This window comes from Cotesia glomerata, linkage group LG4 (genome assembly GCF_020080835.1).
Source record: "Cotesia glomerata isolate CgM1 linkage group LG4, MPM_Cglom_v2.3, whole genome shotgun sequence".
Taxonomy (NCBI): Eukaryota; Metazoa; Arthropoda; class Insecta; order Hymenoptera; family Braconidae; genus Cotesia; species Cotesia glomerata.
In genome coordinates this window covers 21105782-21125187 of record NC_058161.1, presented here as the reverse complement: position 1 = coordinate 21125187, position 19406 = coordinate 21105782, and the positions used below count along the sequence as shown (strand labels likewise).

The 19406-nt window shown below is 28.4% G+C and overlaps 1 protein-coding gene across 2 annotated transcripts; it reads right to left on the bottom strand.

Moving 5' to 3' along the window:
- Nucleotides 1-280: 280 nt before the first annotated feature.
- Nucleotides 281-18910, bottom strand: LOC123263118. Of its 2 annotated transcripts, none has more exons than XM_044725654.1 (6): nucleotides 18872-18910; nucleotides 16878-17010; nucleotides 15019-15073; nucleotides 11567-12356; nucleotides 4816-7359; nucleotides 281-680 (listed from the first exon to the last, which is right to left on the bottom strand). In XM_044725654.1, the coding sequence occupies exons 2-6, from the start codon at nucleotides 16898-16900 to the stop codon at nucleotides 511-513; spliced, it is 3582 nt and encodes a 1193-aa protein (XP_044581589.1). In that variant the 5' UTR covers nucleotides 16901-17010; nucleotides 18872-18910; the 3' UTR covers nucleotides 281-510. The 2 variants fall into 2 exon arrangements, with proteins under 2 accessions (XP_044581589.1, XP_044581588.1); XM_044725653.1 differs by lacking the exon at nucleotides 18872-18910 and adding an exon at nucleotides 17881-17969.
- Nucleotides 18911-19406: the final 496 nt, after the last annotated feature.

Below are 19406 nucleotides of genomic sequence, written 5' to 3'. Positions count from 1 at the left end.
ATTTATTATTATCATCAATCTTTATTAACCAATCTTATAATCAGTTACATCATAATAGTCTCAATAAAAAAAATATTCGTTTACAAAAATTATCGTCTACTTTAATGCTGTTATCATAAATATTTTTTTTTTATAAAAAGTAAAAAAAAGTAATAGATTACAGATTATTTCTAGCTTATCTTTTGTCTTATTATTAACTAATACAAATTTCCCTCGTTTAAAAAAAAAAAAATTTTTTTTTTTTTTAATAAAGCAAAAAGATTTTTTATTAAAATAAATTATTTTAAATAAAAAAATTTTTTTCAATAAAAAAATTTTTTTTAGTAAAAAAATTTTTTTATAATAATACAAAATAAATTTTGTAGAAAAAAAAATTATTTTTTTATATTTAATAAAATTAAGTAAAATAACGAGGGTAGTATCAAAATAATTGAAAATAAATATTTATCAAAAAGAATAAGAGTTAATGTAATAAATAATAATTAGTGGGAAGAAAAAAAATTATTATTATTAAATAAGGCCTGCTTTCTTGAGCTCAGCTGTTACTTCAGGGAGCTCAATCGTCCACTCGTCGTCTTCGTACATGACAATGCGGATGTCGAATGATTGGTTGGGTATTAAAAGCTCCTTGAGTCGGGCCAATAATTGCGGTGATGGGTTTGAATTCTGAGGCGCGATGTCTGAAATTAATTAAAATTATATTGTTAATTAGTTAATAGAGTAAATTTATTGTAAATAGAATTTAATATAAAATAATTTATTTATATAAATTATCATTACTTTAAATTTATAAGTAAGATAAAAGCACTTGAAATTATTAATTATAAGTATTTAGGCTGCATTTGAAAATCATCTCTAGATACATAATTAAGAAATGACCTTGTATCTTGTGAACTATTGACATTTTTAAAGATATAAGCTCATCCCGATGTTACACTCATTGAGACCTTTCATTTGAGTACCCACATCAATTTTTCATATATTTTATATATTTATATATATTATACTAGCTGTTACCCGCCCGCTCCGCTGGGCACTTCATAGAATTGTATTTTTAGAGATCTAAACTTGAAATTTAATGGGAGTATTGTTTAGATTTGTACAGATTTCAAATTTCATCAGATTGGCCCGTACCTTTTATCCCTGTGATTATTCTAGCTAATATTCATTGTAAATTTTAATGTGCAATCACTATGACATTCCAGTGGTTTTTTTCCAAAAATGAATAATGACTGAAACGAAGAAAAAAATTTGAAATGATCATTGAAAGTTTCAGTTAAAGTGATTGCGCGTCTCATAAGTGAAGTTGAAATTTGGCTAGCTTAAAGCGTGACGAATTTTGCCGTTAATTTAAATTTCCTCCGTGACATCAATTTTTCATAGAAACTTATTTGTACATGTTTTTAACGAATTCTCTTAGAATAAATAGCCAAATTCCTTTTTCACATCTCAAGTGCTTAGAAAATGCATTCATTTCAATCTGTTACGTTCCCGCGATCCGGTAATAAGAACAATTCATGGGTTATGTGATCAGCAAAAATAAAATGTATGTAAAATTCTTAGTCCGTTGAGTGAATAGCTATATGTAAAGTTAAATTTTGGAAACCTTACAATGACTTTTTTTGCCGCTGCCAAAGAGACGATTGTTGTGAGAAAATATAATTATTAAAAAAGGAAAATATTTAAATCCGTTGGCCTTGGAGGCCATTCCCGTAAGTTCCTGTTTCTTTTGCGATTCTATCAAATTCTATATCTGTAGGAACTGTATTTGAAAAGTATACATTTTTTGACAATTATCACTCCCACACTCTTATATGGGAGAGGAATTTCATAAGATCCTATTCGAGAAAATTTATACATTATAAACAAAAGGTTTCAACAAAACTTCAAGTCCATAGAAACTTCTGTTTGGAAATGATAGATTTTCATTTTTAACACCCCCCGCAATCCCTTCTAAATCCATTCTTAGCTGAACTTGACATCATACACGAAGATTCTCACTAAATTTAGAGTCTGTAGAAGTTACAGTTTGGAAATTAAAATTTTAGATTTTAGCACCCATCCCCGCAATTCCTATCGGAAATAGTCTTTATTGAAGTTCATTGTGAGATGATCTCTACATGAGAAATAAAAGATTTTTACCAAATTTAGAGTTTTTAGAAGCTATATTTTGGAAATCCTCATTTAGATCACTTCTACATCACACATAGAAGACTCTCACCGAATTTGGAGTCTGTAGAAGCTATAGCTCGGAAATTTAAAATTGTAATTGTTAACACCCAGCCCCGAAATCCATATTTGGAGTAGGTTATCATTAAATACGCTCTTAGATCATTTCTACCTCAAATATAGCAGATTCTTACCAAATTTAGAGCCTATGGGAGCTTTAGCTTAGAAATTTAAAATTTTCATTGTTAGCACCCACCCCCGCAATCCATATTTGGAAGAGGTTGTTATAAAATCCACTATTAGATCATTTCTGGATCACATATAAATGATTCCTACCAAATTTGAAACCTATAGGAGCTATAGTTTAGAAATTTTTTATTTTCATTGTTAACCCCTACCCCGCAATCTTTATTGGGGATGAATTATCATAAAATCCGCTCATAGATAATTTCTACATCACATATAGGAGATTCCTACTAAATTTGGAGTAGATAGGAGCTATAGTTTAAAAATGGGAATTTTCCATTGTCAACGCCCCCGCAACCCCCTTGTGAGTGGAATTTCGTAAAATCCGTTCTTAGCTGACCTCTACTCGGCGAAAGGAATATTCCTACAAAATTTCAAATCTCTACGCCTTATGGTTCCAGAGATATCGTGATGAGTCAATATATAGGTGGAAATCTCATATATATATATAGATAGATAGATAGATTTATTGGCACCAGATGTACAGCTTGTCTAACAAACTCTGATACATCTTTCGCTTAAATCTACTTTTCTTACACTAATTTTATAATTTATTATTTTATTTTAGTATTCCAACTTGATAGTTAATCTATATTTCAATCTATAACGCTAGTAATTACTTTCTTCGACTTTGGGTCGTTTCCTTAGTTTCAGTTTATCGCAAATAGCAGATTCTTTTTCAAATTTGGAGCTTATAGGAGCTACAGCTCGAAAATTTAAAATTTTAATTGTTAAAACCCACCCCCGCACCCCCCTGTGGGGAGGGATATCGTAAAATTTGTTCATAAATTATTTTTACATTACTTACAGAAAATTCATACAAAATTATGAGTCTGTCAGAGCTGTAGCTCGGAAATTTAAAATTTTCATTGTTAACGCCCACCCCCGCAATCCATATTGGGGGTAGGCTGTCATTAAATCCGCTCTTGAATCATTTCTACATCCCATAGAACAGATTCTTACCAAATTTGGAGCCTATAGGAGCTACAGCTCGGAAATTTAAAATTTTCATTGTTAAGACCCACCCCCGCACTCCTCTGTGGAGTGGGATATCGTAAAATTCGTTCATAAATTATTTTTACATCACTTACACAAAATTCATACAAAATTGGGAGTCTGTAGGAGCTAAAAGTCGAAAATTTTTAATTTTCATTGTTAACGTCCACCCCCGCAATTCATATTGGGAGAAGATTGTCATAAAATCGACTCTTAGATCATTTCTACCTCGCATATAGCAGATTCTTTTCAAATTTGGAGCTTATAGGAGCTACAGCTCGAAAATTTAAAATTTTAATTGTTAAAACCCACCCCCGCACCCCCCTGTGGGGAGGGATATCGTAAAATTTGTTCATAAATTATTTTTACATTACTTACAGAAAATTCATACAAAATTAGGAGTCTGTAGGAGCTAGAAGTCGGAAATTTTTAATTTTCATTGTTAACGTCCACTCCCGCAATCCATATTGGGAGTAGATTGTCGTAAAATCCGCTCATAGATCATTTCTACATCACATATAGGAGATTCCTACTAAATTTGAAGTCGATAGGAGCTATAGGTAAAAAATGGGAATTTTCTATTGTTAACGCCCCCGCAACCCCCCTTGTGGGTGGAATTTCGTAAAATCCGTTCTTAGCTGACCTCTACTCGGCGAAAGGAATATTCCTACAAAATTTCAAATCTCTACGCCTTATGGTTCCAGAGATATCGTGATGAGTCAATATATAGGTGGGAATCTCTTATATATATATAGATATATGTATATATGAAAAATATATCAAAAATGCATGTGGGTATTCAAATGAAAGCTCTTGACGAGTGTAACATCAGGATAAGCTTATATCTTGAAAAATATCAACAGTTAAGAAAGTACTGAGTATTTTAATAAATATCTTGTGAACTATTGACCTTTTTAAATATATCAGCTCATTCCGATGTTACACTCATCGAGACCTTTCATTTGAGTACCCACATCAATTTTTCATATATTTATATATATGTATATATGAAAAATATATCAAAAATGTATGTGGGTACTCAAATGAAAGCTCTTGATGAGTATAACATCAAAATGAGTTTATATCTTAAAAAATGTCAATAATTAAGAAATGACCTTGTATCTTGTAAACTATTGACATTTTTAAGGATATATCTTATAAGCTTATAAGCTCATTCCGATGTTACACTCATCGAGACCTTTCATTTGAGTACCCACATTAATTTTTTATATATTTCATATATTTATATATTATATATATGAATATATGAAAAATATATCAAAAATGCATGTGGGTACTCAAATGAAAGCTCTTGAAGAGTATAACACCAGGATGAGCTTATATCTTAAAAAACATCAATATTTAAGAAAGTAAAGTTCAATTTTAGAAAAGAATAAAACTTACCAACAACATTGCAAATGCACCCAAGCGCGCAAGGCTTCATAAACTCCTCTGGCATTTTCCTCAGATCCTCATGTTTAACCGGCGCAATATTTCCATAATCCATAAAATAAATCTCCGCTGTACCTTCCTTCGCCGTAGGATTAAAGCAGCACCCACGACACCACTCCCCTTCAAAAAGCGCAACGCAGAGTTCATTGAACCTCGGAATATAATACTCAGTTTTCTCAGCATACTCCATCAGCTGAGCAGGCATGACCGTCGACAGATGAGCGATCAGCTCTCTGTCCATCGGTGCAAAAATATATTTATACCCCGGCTCAAGGACTCCAAGACACAACGCAGTAGTATTAGCCCCAACACTGCCCAATTTTCCCATCTCAATATCAGTGAGCTTAAAAATCTCTTCTTGCTCCTCAAACTTCGGCTTCAAAAATTTATTTATCTTATCATTGACCCTAACGCCATCTCTCGCGGTCAAGACAACTTCATCCTGAACTTTGGAGTCATAACTCAGAATAAAAGGCGTGTCCTGGTCAGCAATTGTCCCTAGATACGCTGATGCTTCCGGAGTCAGTGGCAATTTTTCAATTCCCTTCAACACAACTTTAACACAGCCGTCTTCTTGCTGCTTCAAAACCTCCGGCATCTCCTTAAGCCTTTCTATCTCCGTCACTTCCTGGTTACCGAAGTCTAAGTACGCGACTTTAACCTCCTGACCGTTCACATCGACAACAATTGCACGGTAGTAATTATCATCAAGTTTAAATTGCGCCAAAACTTTGTCTCCAATAGATACTTTAGAAACTTTTGCCGCTGTTTGAGCCAGTCTTGCTGCTTCCTGGACAACATTTAAATATCTTTCAACCTCTTTAGTCTCTAAAGATCTAACAAATACAATAGACGCGTCTCTAAAAGCTTGAATCGCAACAGAAGAATTATTTTTAATTATTTGTTGAATTTCTTTAAATTCATTTTGAATTTTCCCGCCAATTTCATTTTTGGCGCCAATTTCAAATTTCCCGCCAATTTCAATTTTGGCGCCACTTTCTCCTAAGCGGCCATTTTGATGTTCCCCTCCGCCATTTTGGGCCTTAAAACTTTCAATCGATAAAATCCAAGGTTTAAGTTCGAATTTTAACTTCGTTTCAACGAATTCACCTTCTAGAGACCCATTAGCTTGATTAATAACCAGAATATAAGCAGTAGAGTGAATTTGAAGGGGAAAATCATCAGAAGTTAGTATCAAACAAGCGAAAATAGGTATGTCAGCGTATTTAGAAACCATCGGGATGGTTTTTACAACTTCGCAGATGATCCCTTCGTCTAAAGAAGCGACCTTGAGCTTGGGAGTGACTGCTAAGACACGTCCTCTGACCCAGAAGCCGTCTTCCTTAAGCCCACAGACGACCTCGTTGACCTTAGGGGTGAAGGTATTAAACTCTGGAGCAGTTTTATCGCAGTCTTCCTTAAGGGGCATCAGGAGCTTGTCGTAGGACTCCAGGAGGTCTTCGGTAAGGACGACGCAGATCGCGGAGGTTCCGTCGATCACGTGGGTAACTTCTACGGTGGCCAGGGCGCCGTTGGGGAGGCGGGTTATCACACTAGGAAGCTCTGGCGCTGGAGAAGGTCCGGTAGGTTCCTTGGAAGCGATTTTAGGAGGGCGCATTTTAGAAACTGACTCCACGCTTGGAGTTTTGCGAGGCTGAGGGAGACTTTTGGGCTCCTTGGGCTCCTTTTCGAAGACCTGGACGTTGATGATGCCCTCCGGGTCATGGGTGACCATCTTCACGAGCATCTTCCGCTCCGGGCCGAGGGTGGAGTACTCAGGGCTGCTGGGGAGCACTGTGGGAACTCGGATTAAGCAAGCAAACCGAGGAACCTCGGAGAGGGCGCCGATGTCGCGCAATTCAAGGTCCAGGGTCGCGTCCACGATGGTCCCGTAGTCCACGTAATCTAATTTAGGCTTGGATCCGAGGATCAGCTTGACTCGGTGCCAGATTCCGTCGAAGAGGGCGCCGTAGAATTTTTCTGAGATTATTTCAGAGACTTTCGGGCACTTGGTGATGTTCTCGTTTAAATCCTTCATCAGCTCGGTTAACTTTGGCAGGTCTGAGGTCTTTTGCACGCTGAAGATGCTTGGAGCGTGGACGTCTACGATCTGGACCTCGGTGAAGCCTCCGGAGGATAGGAAAGGTTTTTGGAAGGCAAAGTCCTGGTCGAGGTTCAGGTTTGGAAGGCGGCTCTTTTCAAGGCGAGCGTTTAGGTCCAGTTTCTTCTCCGGGGCGGATGACTGACGGGAAAAGTCCTGGCGGCGGTGCTCCTCTGGGTGAGACTTTGAACGCTTAAGGGCGTCTCGAGGATCCTCGGGAGCCTTTTGATGAGAAGGGAGCTTTTCTGGGATTGGGCTAGATTTAGCTGCTGGAATTTCGGGGGTGGAAATTACTGGGGATTTTTTCGGAGGATCAGCGGTGACGTTAGCTAGGTCAGGATTTATTATAGGTTTTGAAATCGGGCTCTTTAATTTTGGAGATGCAACAGTTGAATCTGGAAGTAAAAAATTTTGTTAATTATGATCTTGGTTAAATATTTTTTTTTCAGGATTTTTAAAAATTAATTTTGGAAAATTTGAGAGATGTTTAGTAATTAAATTGATTAAGAAATATAATTTTTGTTAAAAAAATTGAGTTTTTTAAAATACTTTGAAAAAAAATATTTAAAAAATTGTTAATTTTTAATTTTATTTTGTAAATAAATCTGGACTAGATAAATTAATTTAGGAAATTTTTTATTCATAGTTTTTTGTTATTTTTGTAGTGTTATTATTTTAATTTGTATAATTTTATGATTTTTTTTTTGAGAAAAAAAATGACAAAATTGCTGATTTTAGAAAATTGTTTTTTTTTTTTTTTTTTTTTTTTCAAGTAAAATTTTAAGTCACAATTCAAAATATTAGTAGTAATTTATTTAAAAAAAAAAAAAAAAAAAAATCATCAATTTTGGTAAGATTTTTTCTACTAAAATTAGTAATTTTAGCCAAGACCAGTGATTGCAGTTTCAATCGGCTTAGCGAAACGAATGGAAATTTTGAAAAAATTTTTTTAGAGATAATAGATAATTTAATCAACTATTTCACCACAAAGCGTTTTTTTTTCAAAAATTTCATTCGTTTCGTGAAACCAATCGAAACTGCAATTGCTCTGCTGTTGGGAGTGCGACAGAGATAGTTCCGTTGAATTCCGTGAGAGCAAAGCGAGAAAAAGATGGTCTCGCCTGTTAAAAAACGAAGTAATTTGTAAAAATTAATTAGTATAACTGATTTTTTCAAGCGATATTAGCAATTACTTGGTTGTAAAAAAAAAAAACCAGATTTTGGGATTGATCTTTACTGAATTTTTAGTTTTTATAAAAATTTTCTCAATTTAATCGCTGGAATTTTTTAGTACTGAGTGATTTATATTTAAATTAATCAAGTAATTTATTTTTTATTTAAATATAATAAGGTAAAAGCCCCAATAGATGATCACGTACCAGTATATGATCACTCCATGTATTTGTATATCTATATTCACAAATATAGGTATACAAATACATGGAGTGATCATATACTGGTACATGATCATATATTGGGGCTTTTACCTTACTACCAATGACATTTGAAAATAAAAAAATTAGAAAAACAGTAGACCCTGGCCATCCGTGCAACTTCCCGCTAATTCCATACCTAGGTGCATAAAACTGCACAAATGACGCTTTTGAGCTCTTCGAGCTCAAAAATACAATTTTTGTGTTATTTTGAGCTCTTCGAGCTCAAAAGTCTGATAGGAGTATCATAGAACAATATTTTTTAAATTTTCAAACCTCACTAACTTTTAAATGAATCAACCAATTTTCACGCGGTTGGCAGTACTTGACGCAATTTTTTTAGTTTCATGAAGAATCTTCAAGTTTGAAATGATAAAACTAGGAAATTTGGAGTGATTCCAAAAAAACACTTTTTTTGGTTTTCTTTCGTTCATGATATTTCTTGAACGAATTGACCAATTTTGACCGGCTTGACGGAGATCGACGTAATTTTTTCATGATAATAGCTGATTAGTTTTTTAAATTGATCATTGTATCCGTTTAAAAGTTATTCCAAAAAATGTCAGAGTTATGTTAAAAAAACACTTGTTTCCAAATATTTTATCGAGGATGATACAATCTCTCGAACCAATCAACCGATTTCCAGGTTTTTGGCGACGATCGACGCGGTTTTTTAAGCTCTGAAATTATTCTATATCATCAAAAACGATCCGAGAAGAAATTACGAAGTTATGTCAAAAAAAACACTTTTTTCGGTTTTCTTTCATTCACGATATCTCTCGAACGAATGAACCGATTTTGACCGGATTAGCGACGATCGGCGTGATTTTTCAAGCTTAAGGGCAGATTAGTTTTAAAAGTTGATCGATAGAGCCGTTGAAAAGATATTCCAAAAAAACCACTTTCAAAAATGATTTTTTCTGATCTGATGAAAACTCGATTTTTGCAAAACGGGGTGAAAACAATAACTTCCCGATTTATGAAAATCTTCGATTTTCTTAGCGGGAAGTTAAAAATAGTTTACTTATTTCTAAAGAAAAAAAAATCCTCAAGTATTTTTTATTTTATTAAATAGATTCAACTATCAAATTACATTCAAAAAAATTTTTCTTTATAGTTTAATCATTTTGAATTGTAATTTTTTTTTTCATGATTTTTTATGAGATCAAAATGAAGTTACTTGACAATTTTTGGATTTTTAACTTCCCGCTAAGAAAATTGAAAATTTTCAAAAATCGAGAAGTTATTGGTTTTACCCCGTTTTTCGAAAAGCGAGTTTTCATCAGATCTTGACGTTTTGAGGTCCTAGGAAGCTTTCCTGACTATTCCCGCGAGGGTGTCGCTATGTGAGTGAGTGAGTGAGTGAGTGAGTGTGTGTGTGTGTGTGTGTGTGTAAACCTCTTATAACTTTTGAACGGTTGAACCGATTTCATCGCGGTTGGTGCCATTCGAAAGGGCTTCGTCAAACTTAGATTTTCCGAGGAATTGAATCGATTCGGACCGATAGATTTTGAGAAATTTGGAGAAATCTCAAAAAAAATAGGAAAAAAAATTCTTTCAGAAGTGGTTTTTTTGGGATAATTTTTAAACGGCTTTACCGATCGATTCCAAAAACTAATTAGCTCTCAACCTTGAAAAACTTCGTCGATCGCTACCAATCCGGTCAAAATCGGTTGATTCGTTCGAGAGATATCGTAAACGAAAGAAAACCGAAAAGTGTTTTTTCGAAGTTACTTCGAAATTTCTAGTTTGACCAATTAAAACTTAGAAATTCTTCATAAGGCTTAAAAAACTGCGTAGAATGCCGCCAACCGCATAAAAATCGGTTCATTTATTCAAAAGTTATTGCGATTTGAAAATTCAAAAAATAGTGTTCTATGAAACTTCTATCAGACTTTTGAGCTCAAAGAGCTCAAAAGCATAGAAAAGGTATCTTTTTGAGCTCGGAGAGCTCAAAACAACACACAGATTGTAAAAAAGCGGCCGGGATTAACGGAATTAGCGGGAAATTGCAGAGATTGCCTTTAGGGTCAACCGTTTTCCTAATTTTTTTTTAATAATAAATTAGATCCAGAAAATTATTAAAAAACAAATTGTATTTATGATTTTTTAGAGCTTCTAAAAATGAAATCAATTTTACTATCTGTAATTTTTTTGTTAAAAAATTTATAAAAAATTGATTTGTAACTTTTGAGATCTACTAAAAATAGAAGAAATGTTACTAGCTATGATTTTTTTGTGAAAAAATTTATAAGAATTGGATTTATAATTATTTACAGCTTCTAAAAATGAAATAAATTTATCTAGCTATAATTTTTTTGTTAAAAAATTTATAAAAATTCTAAAAAATTCCATTTATAATTTTTCAAAGCTTCTAAAAATGAAAAAAAATTTTCTAGCTATTATTTTTGTGTTAAAAAATTTTTTTAAATTTAATTTTTAAAAATTTATAAAAATTGCATTTATAAGTTTTTAGAGCGTTTAAAAATGAAATAAATTTGTCTAAGCTATAATTTTTTGTTAAAAAATTGATAAGCATTTTTTAAAAATTGCATTTGATTTTTTAGTTTCTAAAAATTAGAAATAAATTTTTCTAGCTATAATTTTTTTGTTAAAAAATTGCATTTATAATTTTTGAGAGCTTCTAAAAATCATATAAATTTGTCTACCTAAAATTTTTATGTTAAAAAATTTATAAAAATTGCATTTATAATTTTTTAGAATTCCTAAAAATGGAATAAATTTTTTTGTTAAAAAATTTACAAAAATTCTAAAAAATTGCATTTATAATTTTTTAGAGCTCCTAAAAATGAAATGAATTTATCTAGCTATATTTTGTATTAAAAATTTTTTAAAATTGCACTTATGATTTTTTTACATCTTCTAAAAATGAGATAAATTTTTCTAGCTATAATTTTTTTGTTAAAAAATTGCAATTATAATTTTTTAGAACTTTTGAAAATGAAATAAATTTTTCTAGCTATCATTTTTGTGTTAAAAATTTTTTTTAAATTAAATTTATAATTTTTTCGAGCTTCTAAAAATGAAATAAATTATTTTGTTAAAAAATTTATAAAAACTTAGAAACATTTTTATTTAATTCCTAAAATTCATCAAACACAGTTAATAACAGTATCAAAAAAATAAAAAACCTCAAAAATAAACTTACCATTATCGTGAACTCCATTAGCGACCTTGAACTTCTCCACCAACGGCGGAACATTGGAGCACTCATTCTTATGCCTGGGCCAGTCCCGAAACTGGCATTCGCGACTGCAGTAACTAGAAGCGCAATTAGCGCAGCAGTGAACAGCATCCCTATGACAAGCGATGCACTTGTCAACGAGATGACCAAGCTGATCCGCACCTACAGCAAACCGCCCCGGACTTCTCATCTCCAGAACCTTGTTAGCCCGCGAAACAGTGGCAAGATTCGGGTCAGGGATCGCGTAGTAGACGTAGCCTCGTCCCCCAGAGACTTTCCTCTGCCCTAAAGTGTCCAGAGTGAGCTGTCCTCTGGTCCAGAGCGAGCTGGACTCCGGGTACTCTAGCTCGTCGAAGTACTTGTACAGCTCGGGGTTGATCGGGTAGTGGCGAGCGTTCATCTCGTAGCGGGTCGCTGACATAGGAGCTGGAGGCAAGGTCAGAGGAGTTCTTCCGTGGTAAGGAAGCCCTGACTCATTAAAGCGGTAGTCTCGCTCTCCAATTGGAGTCGCTGGTGATCCAGGTAGCTTTGATCCTGGAGTCACTGGAGTCAGAAGTCCCTCCGGGATCATCTTTGAGTTCGCTGACCTGCTGCTGAACTTCACTCGCATGAACATCGGCTTCTGCTGGTTTAAATTCGCGATCGCTGACTCTGCCTCCGCGTAGGTCTTGTAGGAGACGAATGCAAACTTGTTGTCCGGTGCTACCAAGGATGTTACTATTCCGTACTGACGGAACACTCTTTCCAATCCATCCTGGAAAAAAAATTTGTTAGAATTTTTTTATAATATAAAATTATTTTTATTGGGAAAAATTTGATAATTTATATTGTTTTGTGGCTAGTGTATTTTTTAAATACAAAATTAAGGAATGACCTTATATTATGTGAACTATTGACATCTTTAAAGATATAAGCTCATCCCGATGTTACACTCATACAGACCTTTCATTTGAGTACCCACATCAATTTTTTATATATTTATATACATCATATATATGTATATATGAAAAATATATCAAAAATTCATGTGGATACTCAAATGAAAGCTCTTGATGAGTGTGACTTCGGGATGAACTTATGTCTTTAAAAATGACAATAATTAAGAAATAATTTTGTATCTGGTCAACTGTAGATATTTTTAAAGTTATAAGCTCATTGTGATATTACACTCATCAAGACCTTTCATTTGAGTACCCACATCAATTTTTCATATATTTTATATATTTATATATATCATATATATGTACATATGAAAAATATATCAAAAATGCATACATTTTTAAAGCTTATAACTTTAAAAATGTCTACAGTTGACAAGATACAAAATTATTTCTTAATTATTGACATTTTTAAAGATATAAGCTCATCCCGAAGTCACACTCATCAAGAGCTTTCATTTGAGTATCCACATGAATTTTTGATATATATATATATATATATATATATATATATATATATATATATATATATATATATATATATATATAAAGATATAAATATATGAAAAATTGATGTGGGTACTCAAATGAAAGGTCTCGATTAGTGTAACATCGGGATGAGCTTATATCTTCAAAAATGTCAATAGTTCACAAGATATAAGGTCATTTCTTAATTAATGAAAATTAATTTAGCATACATTCAATAATTTTAGAAAATTTATGCCAAACAAATGTTTAAAAATGAAAAAATGCAATTTTTTTAAATAATTTTTTTTTTTTTAATTTAATAACATTAAATATTGATATATTTTTAATATATCCATATATATAATACATATTTTAAAGATATAAGCTCATTTTGATATTACACTCATCGAGACCTTTCATTTGAATACCCACATCAATTTTTCATATATATGATATATATATATTTATACATGATAAATATATCAAAAATGCATGTGGGTACTCAAATGAAAGCTCTTGATGAGTGTAACATAAGCAAAATTTTAAACATTTATAGTTTACAAATCACGGCAGTCACATAGTGACTGCAAGGTTACTAGTATAAAATTAATTAACGAAATTTTCAAGTTGAGTAATAAAAATTTTTTATTGAACTTTTATAAAGAAAAATTTGATAATTTATATTAAAAAAAAAAAAAAATCATGATAAAAAAATTTTTGAACAAGTATAATTTTTTTAATTAGATAATTTGGACATTTAAAATTATTTTTGAATTTAAAAATGGAATTTTTCGAGTTTTGTTGAATTTTTTTGGGTGAAATTTAATTAAAAAAAAAAAAAAAAAAAAAAAAAAAAAAAAAAAATTATGTAAGGTAAAATATAGTATCTATATTCATAAATATAGGTATACAAATACATGGAGTGATTATATACTGGTACATGATCATCTATTGGGGCTTGGACTTTAAGAACTTTTTTATTTTTGTTTATTTATTTAAATTTCTTTAATGCCAAGGCAATGGCCGAATGTCAAACATATATAATGATAGTTTATCTAAATTACACGTAAAAGATTTTGTATTTAATTTTGAAAAATAATTTTTTTCTAATTAGAAAATTTGAACATTAAAAATTATTTTAAATTTTAAAAAGGAATTTCTTGATTCTTTGAAGAAACTTTTAAAGATTAATTTTTTTTTAACTTTTCTTAATTGGAAAATTTGGACTTCACAAACTATTTTGAATTTTAAAAAAGAATTTTTTAATTTTTGTCAAATTTTTTTAGATTTAAATTTGATCATTTTTGTTTAAATAACAAAAATTATAATTTAAAAAATTTTAGAAAGGAATAATTTGATTTTTATTTTTTTAATCAAAAAATTTGGACATTAAAAATTATTTTTGAATTTAAAATAGAATTTTTTGATTTTTGTTAAATTTTTTTGGAATGAAATTTAATAATTTTTCAAATAAAAAATAATTTTATGTAAGAACTATTGAAGAATAATTTTTTTAATTAGATAATTTGGAGATTAAAAATTAGTTGGAATTTTAAAAAGGAATTTATAGATTTTTGTTCATTTTTTTGGTTTAAATTTGATCATTTTTGTTTGAATAAAAAAAATTATAATGTAAAAAATTTTAAAAAGGAATAATTTGATTTTTATTTTTTTAATTGAAAAATTTGAACATTAAAAATTATTTCTAATTTCAAAAATGAATTTCTTTATTTTTTTTGAATTTTTTTGACTGTAATTTCATTATTTAGACTGATGGGTCTATTATAAGAAGAAATAATTAATTAAAAGGGTGTAAAAATCAATAAAACAAAAGTAAAATAAATGAAAAATGAAATTCTAAAAAAAAATAATTAATTAAAAATGTAGCTTTTTTTAAAATTATAGATTCAAATAAATTGATTGAAAAAATATTAAATTTAAAATTGAATACAAATTATTGAATACAAAAACAAATGATTTAAAATTTTAATAGAGTATAAGTATACATACTGCGTCTAATTCTTCAGGAATGTTGCTCACGTGAAGAACAAACTCATCGAGATCACTGAAAAATTACAATAATTGTTAATTAATTATCAATACATAAAATATAAAATATTATCTGTAAATTTATTGTTAAGCTTAGTCTTTTTCTTTATTTTAATAAGGATTATTTTAAATTTTTAACTGCAAAATATTATTTATATATTTATATTTTTATATTTATATTTATATTTATATATTTGTCAAAATTATAAACAAAATATATTTATAAATTTAAATTTGTAAAAATTAAAAATGAAGATATATTTATATAAATAAATGGTTTAAATTGTAATATTAAATTTATTTTGTAAAAATTTGAAATTTAAAGATAAAAAATGAATTTTAATATTTAAAAAAAAAATAAACAAATTTTACCATGAATTTGTAAAAAATTTTGAATGTTTATTTAAATAAATGAACTTTCTTTAAAGTTAATGGTATAAAATAATTTGTATAAATGTGTAAATTTAAAATTTAAAAAAGTATTTTTTTTTTATTTCAAGAATGTAATGCAAACATTAATAAATTTTTATTTTTTATTTTAAAATATTTAATATTTTAAAATTAAAAATTAATAAAAAAAAAAAAAAACAACGTGTGCAAAAATCCTTTGAGAAAAAAAAAAAAATTTTTTTCAGGACTCTTTACAATAAAAATCATAAAATTAAAATTATAAAACCCTTAACCAGGTCAAAAATAAACCCACCAGCTTAACCTTAAGAGGTCATAAACAACATTATCATCTTCTACCCTGCTAACTATTGTCTGGTCATACTCATCTGTTCATTTTTTTTCAAGTAATAAAATTAAAGAAAAAAAAAAGTAGAATAGTATAAAATATAGTTTAAATCGGTCATAAAATTAAAATTCGGCTTACTGATGCTGATTTTAATCCTTGCATTGAGTAAAAAGGTCTAAGAAAAACCCAGGAAATTTTTACTAGTAGAAAATTTTCTCGGGGAACTTTAACAAAACAAAAAAAAACCCGACCACGTGCTTCGATAATAAAACTAAAAATTGTTATGAATACTTGAAATTTTGAAGTGAAAAAAAAATTTTTTGACAATAGAAACAAAAAAAAAGCCTACTATATCTAAAACTATAATTAAGAAATGACCTTGTATCTTGTAAACTATTGACATTTTTAAAGATATAAACTCATCCCGATGTAACACTCATCGAGACCTTTCATTTAAGTACCCACATCATTTTTTCATATATACATATATATATATATATATATATATATATATATATATATATATATATATATATATATATATATATATATATATATATATATGTGTGTATATGAAAAATATGTAAAGAATGCATGTGGGTACTCTAATGAAAGCTCTTGATGAGTGTAACATCGGGACGAGCTTAGATCTTTAAAAACATCAATATTTAAGAAAGTACGGTGCAATTTAACAAATATGTTGTGAACTATTGAAATTTTTAAAGATATGAGCTCATCCCGATGTTACACTCATCGACACCTATCATTTGAGTACCCACATCAATTTTTCATATATTTATATATATTATATATATGTGTATATGAAAAATATATAAAGAATGCATGTGAGTACTCTAATGAAAGCTCTTGATGAGTGTAACATCGGGACGAGCTTAGATCTTTAAAAACATCAATATTTAAGAAAGTACAGTGGAATTTAAAAAGTCATTATTTAATAAAGGAAAATTTTATATATATATATATATATATATATATATATACATATATATATATATAGTTCACAAGCCACATAGTGACTGCAAAGTTGCTAGTTGAAAATTAATTAAAAAAGTTTAAAAATTACCTTGAACTCTTTAGATCAGACATTCTGATTTTTAAAATAAAAAATCCGGTAGTATTTAGTACTCAGTAACTTGTAAGTAATCTCAAAGGTTTTCAAGTACTTGACCTCAGATATTTAATGTCCAATTTACTTCCTAGAAACAGAAAAATATTTATTAGTACTTTATTACACATAAAAAAAAAAATAAAAATAAACATATCAATTTAATCAAGTGTAATAGAATCTTTTCTTAATCTCTATTATGTAAATGTTTACAAACTTGATTTTATAATAAAGAAAAAATAAGAAGTTTAAAAATTTTGATGAAAATAAATTTAGCAGATATTTAATAATTTTTAGAATTTTTTTTTTAATCAAATTATGTCAAAAAAAAATTGACATGTAGAAATTTAAAAAAATAAAAAATCCAATTTTTGAAAAGTAATTTTTTTGAACAAATTTGTTTGTTAAAAAAAATTATAAATTATCTAGTGACTGCTAACTTTATTTTCATAAATTTTGTTGAAAATTCATTTTCAATTTTATTATTTAAAAATTTTTCAACAAAAAAGAAATTTTTTTACACTAAATAAAAGCAGTAGTTATAACTTAATAATATCTTTTATAAATTTTACGATATTAAAATTAAGCATCTGACAATTTTATTAAAAGTAGCCGACATTTTTAATTTTTTAATTATTAAATTAGAACTAAAAATTTTCACGTATTTTTTTTTCAAGTTTTTTACAAATGAAAATTATTTTTTTTTTTTGCAATCATTTTTTCAGTAAAAAAAAAATTCTAAAAATTTTAATATGTCGGCTAACTTAATTTTGACGACAATTTATTGAAATTATATCAAATAATTTTTTTTTTTAATTTAAATATTTTAATTTATGAAAAAAATAATTTACTTAAAAATTGACTTTAATTTAAAAAATTGGAATTTTTTTAAAATTCAATGAAAAAATTAAATTTTACATATTAAAAATGAATTTTTAGGTAAGAAAATAATAATAAGTACCGGGTGTTAAAAATAAAAACAATAATACAAAGGAATTATTGACTTAATGCCGATAGAGCGACAGCCGAAACTCAATTGTTACATTATAGCATTACCCGTAAGCCGAAGAGAGACACTAAGACACTATGCGAGGCCACGCGACTCTGGACTTACAACCCACAAACAAAAGAGCGAGGAATTTTACTGTAAACAAATTTCTTTCTTTCTTTTTATTTTAGGTTTGTAATTTGTAATGGCGGCGATGCATTAAATTAATACTAGCCGGTATATATTTTATTATTTTATGACTTTGAAATTAGAATTTTAATTAAAATAATATAATAAATTAATTACAATTATAAAAAAAAAAAAAAATATTTTTTTCCAATTAATTTAAACTTGTAATTTTTTATCTTAAAATTTCTCACGTGGAATTTTTTTAGTTAATTATTTTTTTTATAATAATTTACTGTAAAAATCTCTCTTAATTTTTCAATACTTTTGTTTTAATATTGTTATTAAAAAATATTAACTAATAAATTATCTTAAAAAAATTTTTTTAGTAAATTTAATTAGAGAAAAAGTTTTTTGTTTTAATTAATTTAAACTTGTAATTTTTTTTCTTAAAATTTCTCACGTGGAATTTTTTCAGTATATTTTTTTTTTTATAATAATTTATTGTAAAAATCTCTCTTAATTTTTAAATATATTTTAAAAAATATTAACTAATAAATTATCTTCAAAAAAAATTTTTTTAGTAAATTTAATTAGAAAAAAATAATTAAAAATTTTATAAAAAAAAAAAATAAAAACTTGTACTTCTTAAAAAAACTAAGAGATTTTTTTAATATTAAAATAAGTAATAATTATTTGTTAAAATAAATAAATTATAAAAAAAAATTACATCGATAATTTTTCTAAGTTTTGTAATTAAAAAGAAAATTTTTTTAAGATTTTAGTTGTAAAAATTTAAAATATATTTAAAAAAAAGAATTTTTATAATTGTACTTACAATTTAACAGATTTTTAAACAAATCTTTGAAGATTGGAGACGATAAATAATTAAAAAATTATTATATGGAGTTTTAATTAAAGAAAATGAATTTTTGGGACGATTGTAAAAAAACATGAACTATCTACTTGCGCGTCACGCGGCTCAACTGTAAGCTTAACTGAAAAAGTAAAAACTGAAACCAAATTACCAAATAGTGCTTTCGAGAAATTTTATCGAGCATCGAGATCGAGCTATCGAGTTTAAATTGCAAGTAGTGGAAACAAAATGGAGGATCTAAAAAACTTGAGAGTGGGGAAAGTTAAAAAGTAGTAACGCGCATGTGCGGTAATTATTTTTTAGAAAACTTGGAAGAAAGTAATTTAATATTAAAGTATTATTTAATAAAATGATAAAAATAAAGTTAGCTGACATATAAAAATTTTTATTATTTTTTTTATTAAAAAATTATTACAAAAAAATAAAAAAAATTTTTTCATTTGTTAAAAACTTCAAAAACTATAAGTGCAATTTTTTAAAAATATTTTTTAGTTAT